General features: G+C 40.2%; 2 protein-coding genes across 4 annotated transcripts; both read left to right on the top strand.

Annotated features, from left to right (window-relative positions):
* Positions 1-271: 271 nt before the first annotated feature.
* On the top strand, positions 272-7,406 carry LOC142971864 (copine-3-like). Of its 2 annotated transcripts, XM_076112583.1 has the most exons (16): positions 272-409; positions 873-1,045; positions 1,279-1,458; positions 1,551-1,625; positions 2,114-2,185; positions 2,281-2,358; positions 2,443-2,532; positions 3,213-3,311; positions 3,469-3,552; positions 3,697-3,756; positions 4,030-4,163; positions 4,460-4,514; positions 4,859-4,910; positions 5,135-5,268; positions 5,842-6,075; positions 6,710-7,406. In XM_076112583.1, the coding sequence occupies exons 2-16, from the start codon at positions 887-889 to the stop codon at positions 6,827-6,829; spliced, it is 1,626 nt and encodes a 541-aa protein (XP_075968698.1). In that variant the 5' UTR covers positions 272-409; positions 873-886; the 3' UTR covers positions 6,830-7,406. The 2 variants fall into 2 exon arrangements, with proteins under 2 accessions (XP_075968698.1, XP_075968699.1); XM_076112584.1 differs by lacking the exon at positions 272-409 and having other exon boundaries at positions 899-1,038.
* Positions 7,407-8,348: 942 nt separating this feature from the next.
* LOC142971863 (copine-3-like) lies at positions 8,349-17,472 on the top strand. Of its 2 annotated transcripts, XM_076112581.1 has the most exons (17): positions 8,349-8,443; positions 9,325-9,513; positions 9,659-9,838; positions 9,989-10,063; positions 10,181-10,252; positions 10,788-10,868; positions 11,018-11,107; positions 12,663-12,761; positions 12,949-13,035; positions 13,305-13,364; positions 13,559-13,692; positions 14,391-14,445; positions 14,537-14,588; positions 14,882-15,015; positions 15,180-15,416; positions 15,525-15,639; positions 16,351-16,491. In XM_076112581.1, exons 2-16 carry the CDS (start codon positions 9,355-9,357, stop codon positions 15,633-15,635), a joined length of 1,626 nt encoding a protein of 541 aa, XP_075968696.1. In that variant the 5' UTR covers positions 8,349-8,443; positions 9,325-9,354; the 3' UTR covers positions 15,636-15,639; positions 16,351-16,491. The 2 variants fall into 2 exon arrangements, with proteins under 2 accessions (XP_075968696.1, XP_075968695.1); XM_076112580.1 differs by lacking the exon at positions 15,525-15,639 and having other exon boundaries at positions 16,351-17,472.
* Positions 17,473-17,731: the final 259 nt, after the last annotated feature.

Genomic DNA, 17,731 nt, shown 5'->3' with positions numbered 1-17,731 from the left:
TTAATTATTGCTACGAACGATATTTCTTGAATGCACCCCCGGGGAGTCGGTCCCCTAGATATGTAGTCGACAAGAAACAACCAAAACTCCCGACAGTTCCGTCATAATTTTACTGCGGGGATTGTATCGGACAGTTTCACAACAACGTTTCCATCTTTTTTACACTCTATGGTTAGATTTAATTTTAGCACAACTATACCAGACAAATATATTTTTTTGCGTGTCGGACGATTTAAGAGAACAGAAGAAGTTAGCTATGTTAGCTACTAAACTAGTTAGCGGAGCACTGCTGAGAGTCGGCTCCGCCCCTCCACCCTCGGGCTGCCCAGCTGTTCTTGTCAGATAAACACGTATTCATGTTTGACCACCAGAGACAGGCAAAAGTGTTTATTTTTTAACAGCTAAACAGGTAAATAAATCAACGTAAGCTTTCAAGTGATATGAGGAAACGCTATGTGTAACTTAACTAACTAGCTAGGTGGAGACTTTAGGTTAGCATTCGTTTTGGCGCACCAGGCATCGCCACACCCACTAACTGTCACTGCATGCATGTCCTCATTAATTGACGCTAAGAGCAAGATTTTACAATATTTTACGCTACACATTTTATTATTGTTGTCTTTATTTATGTTAAAGGTAACGTAAGTTATTCTGTGATAACTGCTTAAAGGTACAGTTTGACCAACGGAAGCTGACGTGTTTTTTGTCAGTCATTTTGCTGAGTGGGTCCTGTCAAAAAATATTTTCCTCCTAAATGTAGTAGAGTATAAGTATAAAGTAACAGAAAATTGAGATATTTAAATAAAATACAAGTAGGCCTACCTTGAGGAAATGTACTTAATCATTCTAATTATCTGTGGTTATCATCTTAGTACAACCAGCAGCCATGGCCTCAGGTGGGGCCCCAGTGCCAGGGGCCACCCATTGGGCCACCAAGGTGGAGCTGACCATCTCCTGCGAGAACCTCATGGACATGGACGTCTTCTCTAAGTCTGACCCTCTGTGTGCCTTGTACATCAACACTTCAGGCTCCCACTGGTATGAGGTCTGTATGAGGACATGGGGGGGTTAAATGTCACATGTTATGGATACGACTTGTTTTGATGAGCAATTATATAAACCTTTACATCTAACAAAGACGTACCTGAATGCATTGTTGCCACAGTAGTTGTTGATGATCACTGTTTTATATTTCAATGTATGTATTTGGCTTCGGATTTAGCACAAGTCCTCTTGACATTATGGATTATAAGTGTGTTGTTTTTCTTTGTGAATCAGTTTGGACGCACAGAGATGATCCTGAACTGCCTGAATCCAAAGTTCGCCAAGAAGTTTGTGATCGATTACTATTTCGAGACGGTGCAGAGGCTGAAGTTTAGCGTGTATGATATTGACAATGACACCTATGACCTGGGTGATGATGATTTTCTGGGGGAGCTTGAATGTACTCTGGGCCAGGTGAGCTTCGCCTTGTGCAGTTTTGAAAGAAGAGTTTGGGCGATCCGCCACCTTTTCACCGTTCTGTGACGCTGCCAGTATTCTGTGTCCAGATTGTTTCGAGCAGGCAGCTGACTCGCTCTTTGTTGCTGAAGGACAAGAGGCCTGCAGGTCATGGGACCATCACAGTGAGTGCACTCTTTTTCTCATTTGTAAAACATATGACGAGCCATGCCGTATGAGGCCCTCTCTTTGCTGACACTGACACACTGGACAGAAGGGCTGCATTGTGCTCAGGCAGTTCTGACACATGTGTTATCAGATAGACGGTATCTACGTATCTGATAACAGAAAGTTTCTCACCGTCGTTTTATGCACAAAACTCCAATTGGAGGTTTGATACTGTAAAGTTTAGTTAAAGCACCAACAAATACTGGGGTGTATATGTTATGTTAAGGTATTAGCCATCTTTCTGGAATTATATTACATATTGCATAATTGCGTCTGGTGACGCTTATAGTGATCTTTTGATTTATTGCTTCTCTCTCTTTGGTATAATATGATTAAGGGGGACACAGCTAAGTCTAAAAGAGTTATCCATCACTGTTCAAAGTACTAAATCCCCAAACATTTAAGAGTTTTGATTTATTTTGTTTATTTCTTTTTTTCAAAATAGATATGTGCTGAAGAGATTACAGACAACAGAGTGGCAGACATTGAGGTGTCAGCCCGCAGGCTGGACAAAAAGGTAACATAGGTCATTTTAAATCGTTAAGTCTGATATCTTTATTATTTCAACTGCCCTGAAGTACCGTTGATTAATATTTGAATATGGATGTATAGTTTTTGTGGTGGTCCGACCCTTTCCTGGAATTCTACAAGCAAACAGAAACTGGATGGCAGCTGGCTCACAGGACAGAGGTAAACATATTCACCAGCAGCTCCTTTCCTCTGCTGGCTCAGATTCATCACTGACCTGTGGCTCATTGTGACCCATTCATGTAGGTGGTAAACAACAACTTAAACCCAATATGGAGACCCTTCCGCATCTCGTTGCGGTCTCTCTGTGGAGGAGATGTGGAGAGACCTATAAAGGTAATTTTGTTTTTCGTTTCAGTTATTTGTCTCACTTAATAAGCCTTGTAAAATGCAGCCCGATAACACAACCTCCTCCCCTAACAGTATTTGTTTTTCCTTTTTTAATTGTTTTTAGATCAGCTTGATTGACCATGTTACTCTTATCTTACTCTAACATACTAATGATTCATTTTGTAATTGCATTTTCTTCTTCATCTTGCAATGCTCCCAAACTTAAAACATGCTGCACCTCCAGCTGGATAAGCGATGTGTGTCCTCACCTGAAGGTGTGCATTTTTGCTACGTTCTTTTTACTCGATTGAGTTACTCCCATTGCCTTTACTGTATTTACAGTGATAACTAGGAGTGACATGTGATTGATTATTTGAGCATGTGAGGTGTGACCGTTGTAGTTTATTGTAAGGTTTGATTGGTTTTGGACTAAATATACATTGAAAATAAGATGAAGCTTCTTTGCTGACCACCAATAGTGAATACTTTTATGTTTTAATAATGTTTATATCACATCTACGGGGATTCGCCGTTATAGTCTCAAAAAGACAGGATGAATAAATTAAGGTTGATTTTCTGAAGTCGTTACTAACATGTCTTGATGCTTAGTTAGTCTCTCTTTAGAACTTTTTTATGGGCTTTTATTTTGTCACCCCTTACAGAAAATCTCTGTTTTTTATCTTCAGGTTGACTGCTATGACAACCATGTCAGCGGCGCCCATGACCTTATTGGGAGCTTTAAAGCCACACTGGCTGAGATGCAAATGGGAACACACTTTTCTCCTGTGAGACTTTTATACGTGTGTGTGTGTGTGTGTGTGTGTGTGTGTGTGTGTGTGTGTGTGTGTGTGCGTGTGCGTGTTAGATTCCAGCTCTATCAATAAAAGCCTTGTTGTTTTTAAGTTTAACTGGCATAAATATGACTCATGATTTCACTTGCAGGCTGAATTTGAGTGCATCACCCCAAAAAAGCTAAAGAAGAGAAACTATAAAAACTCTGGAATCATTTACATCAATAACTGCCAGGTAATGATTTAGAAAAAAATGAAATTCAAGACAATTTAAATGATTCTTAATTGATTTCAATATATTTCTTACTGCAGTCTTCAATGCATCACTGTACATTGTGCACTGCTGCACACAGTTAACGTATTGTTTACCTTCTTTCAGGTGGTGAAGGAGTATACCTTCCTGGATTATATCATGGGTGGTTGTCAAATCAACTTCACTGTGAGTTTGGAAATGTCAGACACAAGATGTTGTTACTTTTATTTATCTTCACAATTTTTAATCAGCAGACCACACGTACTGACTGACTGTGCTGTCCTATTCGTAAAATTTGTTCTTTCTATTTTTTAGTAATTACTTCCAGGTAGTGTGCCTCTCTGACAGCTTTATATATTATATATATATATATATATATATATATATACTCTCATTTGCATTTGGCCATTGAGCAGATTCTCATATCTTGATTCTTATCCTCTCTTGGACTCCGGCCAGATTGCCATTGACTTCACAGGCTCTAACGGGGATCCCAGCTCTCCCCAGTCCCTCCACTACATCAACCCTGAAGGCTATAATGAATACCTGACAGCCATCTGGGCGGTGGGTAATGTCATCCAGGACTATGACAGGTAAACACAAACTCGGCTTCATCCTACATAAAACTACCACTTCAATTCTCTATTGCAGAGTTTGGAAAAAACAAAAGATGTTGAAGCAGATCCATGCAACAGTTCAGCCAGTCAGATGCAAATGCAACTGGTTGTTTTCTGACTTCTGATTTGAAAACTTGTATAGGATTAAGTTTGATTAATAACAACGCTCCACAGGACTTAGTTTTACAGCTTTATTCTACTGACTGATGTGCCTTGTGTAGTCTCATTAATGTTATACCTATACCTGTATTTGTTCTGTCCTTTTTTTGTAGTAACAAGATGTTTCCTGTCTTTGGTTTTGGAGCCCAGCTTCCTCCCTCCTGGCAGGTGTGAAAACATGCTAGAAGGCCTTAAAAATCCTTATCGTCATTAGCAGAAGGCACAAACTGCTTCATGAACGACTTTTGGTTCTGAACCCTTTAATAACACCCACAAGATTTTTGATTTAATTGTGATGTCACAAACTGGTCTGATACTCAATCAGGAGGATGACATTTTATAAAGTTGGTAAGGATTAGAAACTTGTTTCTAACAAGATAAACATTAAGGGGCATACGAATAATGTGTTTTCTGACTTGTTCCATTTTAAAATTCAGAAGTTGATGCAAAATTGTCATGGACTGTATTGTAAAGCTCTTATTTATTTATTTATCTTTAATTCATGCTTACAGGTTTCCCATGAGTTTCCTATCAATTTCAATCCAGCAAATCCATTCTGCGTGGGTAAGTCAAACTTTATCACAGGATGTGAAGTGTTTGGTTTGTTTAAGTTGTTCAGTAATGCAGCATTAGTGGTGTGTGTGTGTGTGTGTGTGTGTGTGTGTGTGTGTGTGTGTGTGTGTGTGTGTGTGTGTGTGTGTGTGTGTGTGTGTGTGTGTGTGTGTGTGTGTGTGTGTGTGTGTGTGTGTGTGTGTGTGTGTGTGTGTGTGTGTGTGTGTGTGTTGCAGGCATAGAGGGTGTGGTGGCGGCCTACCAGCAGTGTCTACCCCGGTTGAAGCTCTGGGGCCCCACCAACTTCTCTCCGGTTATCAACCATGTAGCCTGCTTCGCCAGACAAGCTCTCCGGCAGAGCATGGCCTCAGTAAGTAGACACATTCCTTTCCCAGCAGAAAAGAGAGAAATCTGAGGACACTCCTAAATCAAACCGTTTTTACATTCAGTTTTGAGAGCAAGACCAGCTGATAGAAAAACAATACCTTAATTAATAGGTAATACCTGTTGTTTTACTGCTTTTGTTCCCTTTATTACCACAAAACATTTTTTTCAGTTCATCTTGCATATATTGTAATAACATATTTCACTTTTTGTCATGTTATTTCTTCTCCATGAGAAGAATATCTGATTTATTTAGTCAAATCTGGTTCATAAAAAGGTAAACAAACTTGCACAATTAGTTATGTAAATCTCACATTATAGGATTCAATGTTGTCTTTGTCAGAGAGAACTTCTGATCACTCATCTGTGATTAAAACATGTTGTTCAGGCAGTATGTAGTAATAAGATGTGTCCTAATGGTCCAAACAAACTTCAAATTGAAAGCGATAATATAAGTTCTCAGTTAAACAAACCAGGAAACAAATAATATCCTGATACTTAATAATGGTAAACTTCATATCTGGCATTGTCTTTTTTTTTTCACTCTGTCCATCTGCAGCAATACTTTGTGCTGCTCATCATCACAGATGGAGTGATCACAGACATGGACCAGACACGCACTGCTATTGTGGAGGCCTCTCGTCTGCCCATGTCTATCATTATAGTGGGTGTGGGAGGGGCGGACTTCAGCGAAATGGAGTTCCTAGACAGTGATGACAAATTGCTGTGTTCACCCAGGGGTGATGTCGCCTCAAGAGACATCGTCCAGTTTGTGCCCTTCAGATATTTTCAAGTAAGCAGCAGCCCATACCTTTATACTGCCACAACAGAGTTATTGTATGTACATATAAGGGATTTTTAAAGGGGCAATATATATAATTCAGAGCATTAATATAGCAGCTATATTATCTATTATCAATGTAAAGATATAGTGGAGTAATGTCTACCGGAGCAGAGAATGAAGTTTCTCTGGCTAGCTCTGCACTGTACTCATACGCACCCACCCTCTGGTTCCCCCTCAGGTAAACACTGTTAGCTCTGTCAGATATATTTAGCACTGCAAGCTGCCGGCTCAGCTGTAGCCATGTTGAGAGACGTATAGAAATGCTCCCAATCCTGTACATTGCACCTTTAATGTCTTAATTTCTTAATCCACTTAATTATCACTTTGTATAACGGGGTGTTTACTGATTTAGAAGTAAATGTAATATATTTAATATCACACGTTACACAATTCAGTTTTGTATTACGTTTGTTCTTGACGGGCAGCTCCTACTGCTCCTCCCTGCTAATTACCCTTCACAATAATGTACCACCGCTTGCCTTCTTTTGATGTCATTGATCAACATGAGCTGTCAACAGTACAGATAGCATTGTCCCAAACATGGCTAAGACTAGCTTTTATTCTTGTAACATTGCCATTGCAGGGGAACAGCGTGGCCCTTGCCCAGAGCGTCCTGGCGGAGTTGCCTGATCAAGTGGCCTCCTTCTTCAATTCTTGCAAGCTGAAACCCCCGAATATACTCCATGCTTCTGACCCGTCATAGACAGTTGGGTTAAAGTAACCCAAATACCACATCCTCCCTACTTATCTGCTTCTCCTGCACCCTCTTTCTGCATTTCCTGTATAGAATGGCACAAATGAATGCCATTAAATGAATGTGGGTAACAAAGACAAGCATATATGATTTGACTTGATTTTAAAGTTCATAGAAGTAGATTTGTTGTGTCCAAGAGACACGACAGCTTGTAAAGTGCATGTAACCCTGCAAATGTAACGCTTGACATGGTGGTATCGCTTTGTTGATTTCACGTCATTATTTTTCTTTCTTTTCCGCTGTATTACCTCTTCTCTGCTGTTACTTTGCACAACCTCTCTATGCTGCAATTCTTAGAGACACGTTTTGTGTCTTAATCACCAGACTATTTGAGAAATATAGTGTGTAGGGTGTTTTCTGTCTGTTTAATTTAGTACAAAGTTTGAGCTTTTTGTCTGATATTGTGGAACATGTTGACTTATTTTGAGGGAATGTGTGTAAGCATAAAAAGTGTAATCTCAGTTTCAGCTATTGTAACATTGGAGATCAATTAGATAAACATCCTCTGCCCCCTGCTGTGAAAACAGTTTGTAGCCAAATGTGTCTTTTTTTTCACCTGCATCAGTGTTTTCAGATGATTTATGTTCACAACAAAGACACTGAGCTGAAGATGTTGCCTCTTCTGGCACTGTGGCATTGTTCTGCTGAGGGAGACATTTTGCCACTGGCAGACATATGTCGCATCACGGTACAGTGATCTATATTTAGGTTTATCTAACTTTACAACTAAAATATATTTCACAATGTATGCAACTGTCAGTAAGAAATAACATGCATACTAATAATGAATTCATGTATCCATGTTAGTCATTAATACAGAGTTTTTCAACCCTCGTGTCACTTGATACGAGTGCGGGTCATTGGAGAAGACTAATAACTGCTTTGTAAACTAGCCACACAGTTCAGAAAAAGGTTAAGAAATGCTGCATTTGTGAATCATGAATTTCTTCAAGCTGTTCATTCAGTGACATTACTTAGTTTACTGTAGTCTTTTGGATTATTTTATCGAAACTGTTGGGGGTTCCAGTTGGATGGCTGGAAAGAAGAAAGGACTAAAGATGATCAACAACAAAAACAACTCTTGATTTAATTGAATCTGGACGCTGTGTCTATGAATGTCCACAACACTGAACCACAGTTCTCTCATAGTGGGTGTTTGAGGTGTGTTTATGCTGTTGATGCTCCAGTTGTTGTCTGACTGAAGGCTTTCATGACTGGCAAATGTAGGCTTTTGGGTTTTCTGCATGACTTTCTTAAAGTATATCTATATAGGAAGTCTTTCCACAGCTGTAATATTTAATCAAATTTCCACTTTTTTCTTGGTGTTTGTAACGATTGTCTAAACCTAATTATGTATTATATGTAGCCAAGTGGTTTACCAGCTTTACTATATTTTGTTTAAGTTGACAAAACGGTGGGTGCATCGCTTTCCTCTGCAGCTGACTGATGGGTGCCCCTCTGGCTGGAAACGAGCGCAGTGGGCCCCGCCCACACAGCGCGAGCTCCTCTGTCTATCTGCTACTAACAGCTAACACCAAACACCACAGCTAGCTAGCTCACAAGGTAGGACGTATAAAGTGAACACTCCTTTTGACAATATGCAGTTTTTTTGTCGTAAAAGTAAATATGACGTTAGACAAAGGTTTTATGTAATAACGTTACTACTTCAACGTTACTTAAAGCTACAGGACTGCTACCATGTTAAACTTTTATTAGTATCACGGGATCTTTAGCTGAAACAAAAAAGGCGTCAACTCGTTCAAGTTAAGCATTGCTAAGTCAACGTTAGGTAACGTTAGTAATGCTAGTTAATACCCGTTATATTTCATCGATTTAACAGCAAACGCGAGTGAAGTCTCTTACGGACGTCCTGCATCGTTAGCCAACGTTAGTAACGTTAACGTTAGCACAGCTCGGTCAGTTTGTTTTTTTCCATTAACGCTAACGTTACGTTAATGAAATGACGTAAACGTAAATCAATTCTCTTTATAATGGATAGACCACATGATGCAACGGCGAATGTTTTACTGTGATTCACCGCTATGTGGCGTATTATAGATCCATTCCAGCAGCTACGTTTTATTACAACTAAAGGGGCTGTAAGTCCATCATGTGTTTGCCGAATTTACAAAACGAATCATACAATGTGCTCTACTCGCGATACATTTCTATTAACTGTTAATAAACACATGCATAACAAGCGTTTGCGTGTTTACTGGGTCTTCATAGGCTCCACGTATTTTGGGCGTGTCAACTGGCAAACGTTGTAAAACTACATTGAGACAAAGTTAAACTTGACAAGTAAACATTATTAACGTCCGCTAAACAGACGGCGATGGAGCACATGTTTTACAAAGTACAGATGGCTGCTGCTCTCAGTATAAAGGTTGCTCAGTCGGGTGGGTGTGGTGTATAAAGTGTGTAACTGTGTTTGTGTTCGTCAGTTCTTGTGAGTGTGTGTCCTCCAGGCTGTGATGGCAGCAGGCGGACCCCCGGGGCCAAGGGCCCCTGACTGTGTGACCAAGGTGGCACTGAGCATCTCCTGTGACAATCTGCTGGACATGGATGCGTTCTCAAAGTCTGACCCTCTGTGTGTGCTTCACATGAACAGTTCAGGGCCTCACTGGTGTGAGGTAAGAATCTAATCTCATTTTATATTGATACCGCAACGTGCATTTGCTGTCATTTTTGAAAAGTCAAACACATGCTGTGAGTCAAAAGAGTGTCTTGACTATGTGCAGAAATAGGCGTTGACTCTGAAACGTGTATCTGTGTCAGATCGGCCGGACGGAGAAAATCCAGAACTGCCTTAATCCCAAATTTTCCAAGACTTTTGTCATTGACTACTACTTTGAGATGGTGCAGAAACTGAAGTTCGAAGTGTACGACATTGACAGCGAAAACGGCAGTCTGCAAGATGCTGACTTCCTGGGAGAACTGGAGTGTACCTTGGGACAGGTTAGCGCACTTTGTTTAGCACAAAAAGTCATCATCATACATGCTTAATCGTCATGCTACTTTCTTTTCACTAGAGTTGAGCATAAAGTGGTGTCATGGCCGTGGTCTGGGTAGAAAAGATAACTCTTTTGATTTTTTTTTTCTGTCCAGGTTGTGTCCTCAAGGAAACTCACAAGACCGCTTGTCATGAAGAACAAGACACCTGCAGGGAAGGGAACCATCTCTGTGAGTCCCTGTCGTTCAGATTGACAATGACATTACGAGATGTCTGATGTGGTCCTTGGCGTACTGTATTTGCACTTCTTTGATATTTTTGACACAAAGCTGTTTCGTGTTCTGTAGATATGTGCTGAAGAAAGAACAGACAACAGGGTGGTGGAATTTGAAGCTGCGGGAAGAAAACTGGATAAAAAGGTATTGATTGCTACTGCACATTTGTATTGTTTTTTTTAGAAATTCAGAAATATTAAGATATTGTAGCTTGGATACGTAGGATTAAAGAATCATTCTCTCTATCATCTCGTGATGTGATTGGTTGCACTGAGGGAACATAATTCCCATAATACTGGAGATTATATATTAATATTTCTGAGTGAGCAGGATTGTGGTGCAGCTGGAGAATGTAGTTTGAAAGGGACTCAGTTGCTGGCCGACGTGTTTTTGTTCCCATGCGATTAAAGCCGAACAAATACATTTAAAATCTAGCTTTTAAACACAGTCCGATTCCACCACTTCATCATCCATTAAGGAAATACAAGTCTGGCAAACGATTAACTAAAGAGAACTTTCTTGTGTTAACTTATTGACACTTTTCCCCTATGGTTGATAAATGTGCACAATCCGCATATACATGCATTAATATCTCTACGTCCACTGGATTAAAATGAAGGCTCAGTGAAAATACTCAGAGTTGATTTAACTGACTTCATGTTTTCTTACTTATTTCCAGGATTTCTTTGGCAAGTCCGACCCATTCCTGGAATTCTACAAGCAGGCAGAGACTGGATGGCAGCTCGCTCACCGGACAGAGGTACGGATATAATCATGGTGTCCTCATGTGGTCCAAGGATCCTTGGACAGTGCGTGGGCAAGTGAAGTCGTGACTGAATTTGTATTGACAGTTTGAAGTGTAAGCGGTGAATGCATGTCAACTGTCCAAATGATTTTTGATCGGTGCAGGTGGTGAAAAACAACCTAAACCCAATATGGAGACCATTCAGAATCCCACTGCAGTCGCTCTGTGGAGGTGACGTGGAGAAATCTATAAAGGTACACACACACACACACACGCGTTGACTGTAAGACATGGTGACTGATGGCACAATGTTGGCCTTTTTACTGTTTGTGTTCTTTCACGCTGCGTGTCGTAATATGCAGGCTTTCTATTGGGGGGACATTCTACAATCCTTCCTGTCTCATCCTGTCTTAAGTAGTGTTACCTAATGTGTAAATGAAATGGTGACTGGAACTCGTTCAGTGACGGATTAGCTTTACTGAATAAATTAGAATTTTCCAAAGTTGTTTTCCCTTCCGTACAGAAGCAAAGGGCCTGTGAGATTCAGCAGAACTGATACAGGGAACATTACAAATAGGATAATCTTTCTGCCCAGCTAAACATCAACAATAAAAAGCACACATTTTTGATCCCTGAAGCCTTTTCATGTTGTCACAGACCGATTGAATCAAGGCCACAATGAGGAGCCTGCCTATGTTTTATTGATTGCCTCGTGTGCACACCTAAGGGTCTGATAATCTTGGCACAAATAAGGAAACTGTATGTTAGCATTAGTTTATGTGTGTTATGTGTGTGTTTTTTGTTTCCAATCCTCAAACCCTGTAAAAAGCACACTTGTCAGGAAGGGATGCTTTCCAGTCTACGGTGCAAGTGAGTTCACTGTCTCCACCGTGAGTGCTCTTCACGTGAAGGATGCCGTGTCTTTAACGGGACGGGCCCAAGTCCTTAACGCATCTACGTTTGTCTTAAAGGAGTACGTCAACAATTTCAGGAGTTTGGCTCATTGGTCAACTTACCTGTTAAATGATCAGAGCATTATTTAACAGGTAACTAGCGTTCATTAAAAATGGATTAAACAAGAACAGGAAGTATTTGTAAAGCTAAATTATAAGTCAAGATATATAAGTCAAACTGGTAGTTTTTCTCAGTTAACAAATAATACCAAAATACAACACATCAACGTGTACTAATGTCCCTGTTTACATATGATATATGAAGCTTATGTGTGCTAGAACACTGTGAGCTAATGTGCTGTTGATCACAATAAACCTGGCTCCATTCAGTATTTAATGTTACATTGACATTATGTTTCAACAGGTAAGTTGACCAAAGGGAAAAATCCCCAAAACGTAGACGCTTTCTGTTAAAATGGATTGCTTCTTTAGTTATCCATTACCGTTCTTAGCTAATCATCTCGTAGACTGTAGCATCACACGGTTTGTCTAACCTGTACTGGTTGCTCCATGCTGTGTGTAGACATGTTTCCTTTAACACTGAAGGTGCTCAGAAGCTGCAGGGTGCAGATTCTGAGCAGATACTCTGTGTGACTTGCTCTAAAGGAGGTAGTTGGTCCTTCCCCCTCTCTTTTTTAGCCAATTAGAAGGCTTGCGTGTGTGTGTGTTTCTGTTACATTTCTTCAATATCAGGGTGTCGTCTCACAATCGAAGCTTCACCCCCATAGCATGCTTTTTTTTTTTTACTCATCTGCTTTGATTTTCACACAGTGATGCTAATCTATTATTAATTCTTTCCCCCTCAAGAGAATGAACTGGATTTGTCTTGTTTCTCCTGACTGTCTGTGTTTCCTAGGTAGAGTGTTATGACTACAACAACAGTGGATCTCACGACTTAATCGGCTCATTTGAGACCACACTCTCCCAAATACAGCAGGCATCACAAACATATGCGGTGAGCTGTCTCTCCCTCTCCCTCTGTCTGTCTGTATGTTCATGTGTACATGGTTGTTAGTGTTGGCATTTTCCTGAACCATAAACAAAAAAAAGGCTTCTCTCCCACATGGTCTTTCTCATAACAAGCATTTTATGAAGCTTGGCAGTGATGCTCCTGTACCCTTGTGTGTGTGTGCTCCTCTCAGGCTGAGTTTCAATGCATCAATAGCAAGAAGAAACAGAAGAAGAAAGGATACAAAAACTCTGGTGTTATCGTTGTAACGCAGTGCAAGGTACTGTGGTTTGAATATTCTTTTTCTTTCTGAACGAATAGCTGTTTTTGTTCAGTACATGCGTACTCCACATGAAGTCAGTTGTGTGACTTAGAGATGTTCAGATGACAGTAGACGCTACCTGTACATCAAAAACATCGTATTCAGACGTGCACAATATTATGTTATAACATTCAAACACCACTACAATGCAGTACCTCAGCATGCATGTTGTTACATACGTTTTTTGCAACAGTTCTATGATTTCTGTCAACAATATTTATTTTCAGATAGTGAAGGATTACACGTTTCTGGATTACATAATGGGCGGCTGTCAGATTAACTTCACCGTGAGTGCTGCATCTTTTTATGAATCTTTGAAGAAACGCTGAAAGAAATATCCCTGATATCTACATCTTAGGTTTTTTTCTTTTAATGACATTGTATATTGAGGATTTAATGTTTTCAGGAAGCATTTATTATGATGTTGTGAAAGCATTATCCTATTTGATTAGCTCTGTTTTTAATCCATCCCCCGGGGCAGATTGCCATCGACTTCACAGGCTCTAACGGGAACCCCAGCACTCCTCAGTCCCTCCACTATATCAACCCCGGAGGCTACAATGAGTACCTGGCTGCTATCTGGGCAGTGGGGAATGTCATCCAGGACTATGACAGGTACATGGATTGTTATACATAATACATGTTATACATTATACATAAAGTTTTACGTTGGTAAACAAAGTAGTGGAACAATACACCATAAATCATGTTTTATTTCCTGTAGCAAATTTAGTCAAAACACCAACAGTGAATGTGAGTTTTTTTGTGGATTCACTGAAGTTGTCAGATTAATTCTAAAGACTGCAGCAGCACAAGGTTTAACAGTAATCATCATCTCTCAGGCACAAAATCTGTTTTTTAGTCAGACCAGATCAGTCTACACGAACTATTCTCTCCTTACAGTGTATCCCGGGCAGATAAAGTAAAAATCCTGTACAACTACAGTGATCAGACCAGCACAGACCAGCTTTCTGCAGCACATGAGCTAATAGGAAGGGAGATGTCCCAACTTAACATCCTGGTATTCCATGTTTGTGTATTATTGTTTATCGTACAACAATCAACAGAATTTGCTCTCTCATGAAGTTAAATGATACAATCGATGTGAAAATGTATCGGCCTATTTAATATAAGAATGCAGGGACGAGCATACAGAGCACACGGCTCTTACCGTAAACGTCCCGTTATGTCTGAATGAATCTGTGAGGAGCATGAATGTAAAAGGTTCCCACGTTCCTAAGGGCTCTAGTCTAATCCTTTGTTTATCTAAACTTAATATGACAACAACACCTGATTTCTTTCACTTCCTGTAGTGACAAGATGTTCCCTGCATTTGGATTTGGAGCCCAGATCCCTCCTTCGTGGCAGGTGATTGTTTGTGTCAGTTCAAACATACTTGAACGTTGGATATGTTTTCAATACATTCTCTGATGCATATAAAAACTGTTTGTGTTCGCAGGTCAGCCACGAGTTTCCCATCAACTTCAACCCATCAGATCCGTTTTGTGCAGGTGATGATAGACTGAAGCTAACGTGAACTCACACTGCTGTGTGTTCAATGAGACCGAACGGGACATTAGCTGTTCACAGATTTGGTTTATCACAATATGACTTGAGATTGGCATAATTTGTTCTTCCGCAGAAACGTGGTATGGGATGTTCAAATCATACATGTAACTTCTACAGCAGAAATTTTGCTGTCCATATATGATCATGCTGAATTTCAGGCAAATATGTATATAATGATAATCAATATGTCCCATAAGACTGAAGTTCTGATCACGTGTGTGTGTGTGATTTTTAGGTATAGAGGGTGTGGTCCAGGCCTACCAGCAGTGTCTGCCCCAGGTGAAGCTTTACGGCCCCACAAACTTTTCCCCGATCATCAACCACGTAGCCCAGTTTGGAATGCAAGCCATGCAGCAGAAAACTGCCTCTGTGAGTTGCTGGAAGTAATATTATAATTGTGTCTGTTGTGTGCAAATGTTTGTCACTGTGGTTTTGAAGTAGCTACTAAACGGAGACAAAGTAATCTCGATCGCTTCTTCTTTACCAACTGTTCTGTTTCTTGTGTTGTTCCCTCTCATGTCAACGTTTCACAGCAATACTTTGTTCTGCTGATCATCACTGACGGAGTGATCACTGACATGGATCAGACGCGCAGCGCCATCGTCAACGCCTCTCGCCTGCCCATGTCCATCATCATCGTCGGAGTGGGCGGGGCCGACTTCAGCGCCATGGAGTTCCTGGACGGAGACGATGGGAATCTACGCTCTGCTGCGGGCGAGGCTGCCATGCGGGACATCGTGCAGTTCGTGCCATTCAGGCAGTTCCAAAATGTAAGCTACATCATGAAGCGACGTCTTTGTAGGCATGCACCGCATAAGCTTCTTTAAAAATGAATGAAGTAATGCATACATTTGAATGTGTTATACATCTTATTTCAGGCAGGCAGTGCAGCCCTTGCCCAAAGCGTACTGGCAGAGTTGCCTGACCAAGTGGCCTCCTTCTTCAATTTATTTCACCTGAAGCCCCCCATCGATCCCAGTCCTTCCTAGAAATGTAGGAGCACCCCCAGCCCCCCAATTCCTCTCCGTCTTACCCGCATTTGATTCAAAGCTGCATGCATTTCAGTGGGAGCGTAATTATACAACCTAGTTTGCTTAATTAACCACCTTGTTTTTCTTTTTCTGGTGTTTTCATAACTTCCTGTAGTCTCTACTGCAATAGGTGTTGTTACACATTGATTTTGTACGGATCAAACAAGATATAACATTAACACAGCATACTGTATAAGCTTTTTCCACCTATTTCCTGTGCTATGTGAAGCTAAATTAACCGGCCATGTAGTTAGTGTTCAGACGTTAGAGAGCAGTATTAATCTTCTCATCTAACTCTCTGGTTATAAGTAATAAAACATATTTCCCATAATGTCCAACTATTGCATACAGAATACATACCAATCCCATTTATATGTTGGGGGAAGTATGTTGACATTACACTTGTATAATCTGTGCTAGTGTAGTCACTCACCTCATTAGCATCATTTATTTGGGCAGGTTATTTGCCACTGTCAGTGTAGAAACAGAGATGTTCAGCGTTCACCTACGTAGTCCTGAGCTCCTCACTTGTGGAACTGACCTCTAGGAAACATTCATATCCTGATCATACTTGAATATTCATCCAATCAGTGCAACACACAGACGCCTGCAGCTCATCTCCGCCGCTCACCGCTTCTCTTATTTGGTTCTCTCCTCTGCTGCTTCTCTTTAGGGTCCTCAAGAACTGCTCGCTCAGAGCGTCTTGGCAGAAGTCCCGGGTCAGGTGACGAGCTTCTTCAACACCGTGAGTCTGAAGCCCCCCCACGGCGACACGCCTCTCGCTGACCTCTCAGCATCAGCACCCCCCCAGTGACCAACTTCTCCCCTCAGGATACCACATGAGCATGCAGCATCCAGTCTGGCAGTCATGCTACGACTTGTAAATACTATGCAACAGTAGTATAAAGCCATAGTACACAGATATTGTGTACATTTTCTAACATTTACTAACATGTACTTAACTTAAACATTCATTGTGACACTTCTATGTGACTCAAGTGCCAGGATTGTTAATTGTTTGATTGATCTGCATTGATTTCAACTAATGTGACTTGATTTAAGGTCCTTGGTTCAACCATCTCATCACTCTGTCTTAACGTGTACATGAAAGGGCTGGAATACTTAATGTGTTCTCCGTGTTTATGCTTGTATTTCCTCCAGCATCGACATATTATATAATAACCACCTGTATGTTGCTTCTCACACTTTCATGTTTCCTTTGAAATCATGGATTTTTTGGACAGATCAAAATATATACTGTATATCAAATACAATTCAGTAATGTTTACATAATGGATGAATAAGTTTGCCTAAATTCTTAACTTTTGTAGGTTTTACGCTACCAAAACAATTATTTTGTACACTTGCTGCTGTTTTGTATGTCAGTCAGTTTTTTTAAAATTCTGTTCCACCATTTGATGTTTACATATTGTTTGAGTGTTAACAATGAGAATCCCTAGAAGTGATTGATTACATCAGTAAGCTTCATGCATGCAGCTGTAATGCATGTTTGCACCGATGTACATTAGAAGTTCACTCCGTCTTAAGAGATCGTAAAACGTATCACTTTACTGACTGGAAAATGGCCTAATACATTTCAATAAGTGTACATGTATATTTAATATGCACTGATCACTGTGCCATTGCCTTAATATACTTTGTCATTGACTTTGTTTTATTGATATTTTATGTAAATATATGCAATGCAAGAAACAAAACAAAATGTAAGTCAACCTACAAAATAGCCAGCTTCTATTTCAGTATTTTTTAAATAAAGATATTAGATCATTTAAAAGTGTTTTTTGTGGGTTTTGTTTACCACTGCCTTCCTGTCATGACATTAAAGAAGTACTGTATGTATTTTAACAAAGTAGTGATTTATATTCATGACAAATTTTGTAACACAACCAAAGTGTTGTAACACTGGACTTTGTCCTAGGATGAGCATCTAAAGACAATGAACACACTTCCTTGTCGGTTCTTAATGTGCGCACGCACGCACACACGTTTATTGAGCGATACTGTAGTCACGATGCAGCTATACCTATGTAAGA

Source organism: Anarhichas minor, unplaced genomic scaffold (genome assembly GCF_050575085.1).
Source record: "Anarhichas minor isolate MPS153535 unplaced genomic scaffold, ASM5057508v1 ptg000050l, whole genome shotgun sequence".
In the NCBI taxonomy this organism is placed as follows: Eukaryota; Metazoa; Chordata; class Actinopteri; order Perciformes; family Anarhichadidae; genus Anarhichas; species Anarhichas minor.
This window is presented reverse-complemented; position numbering and strand designations above follow the sequence as displayed.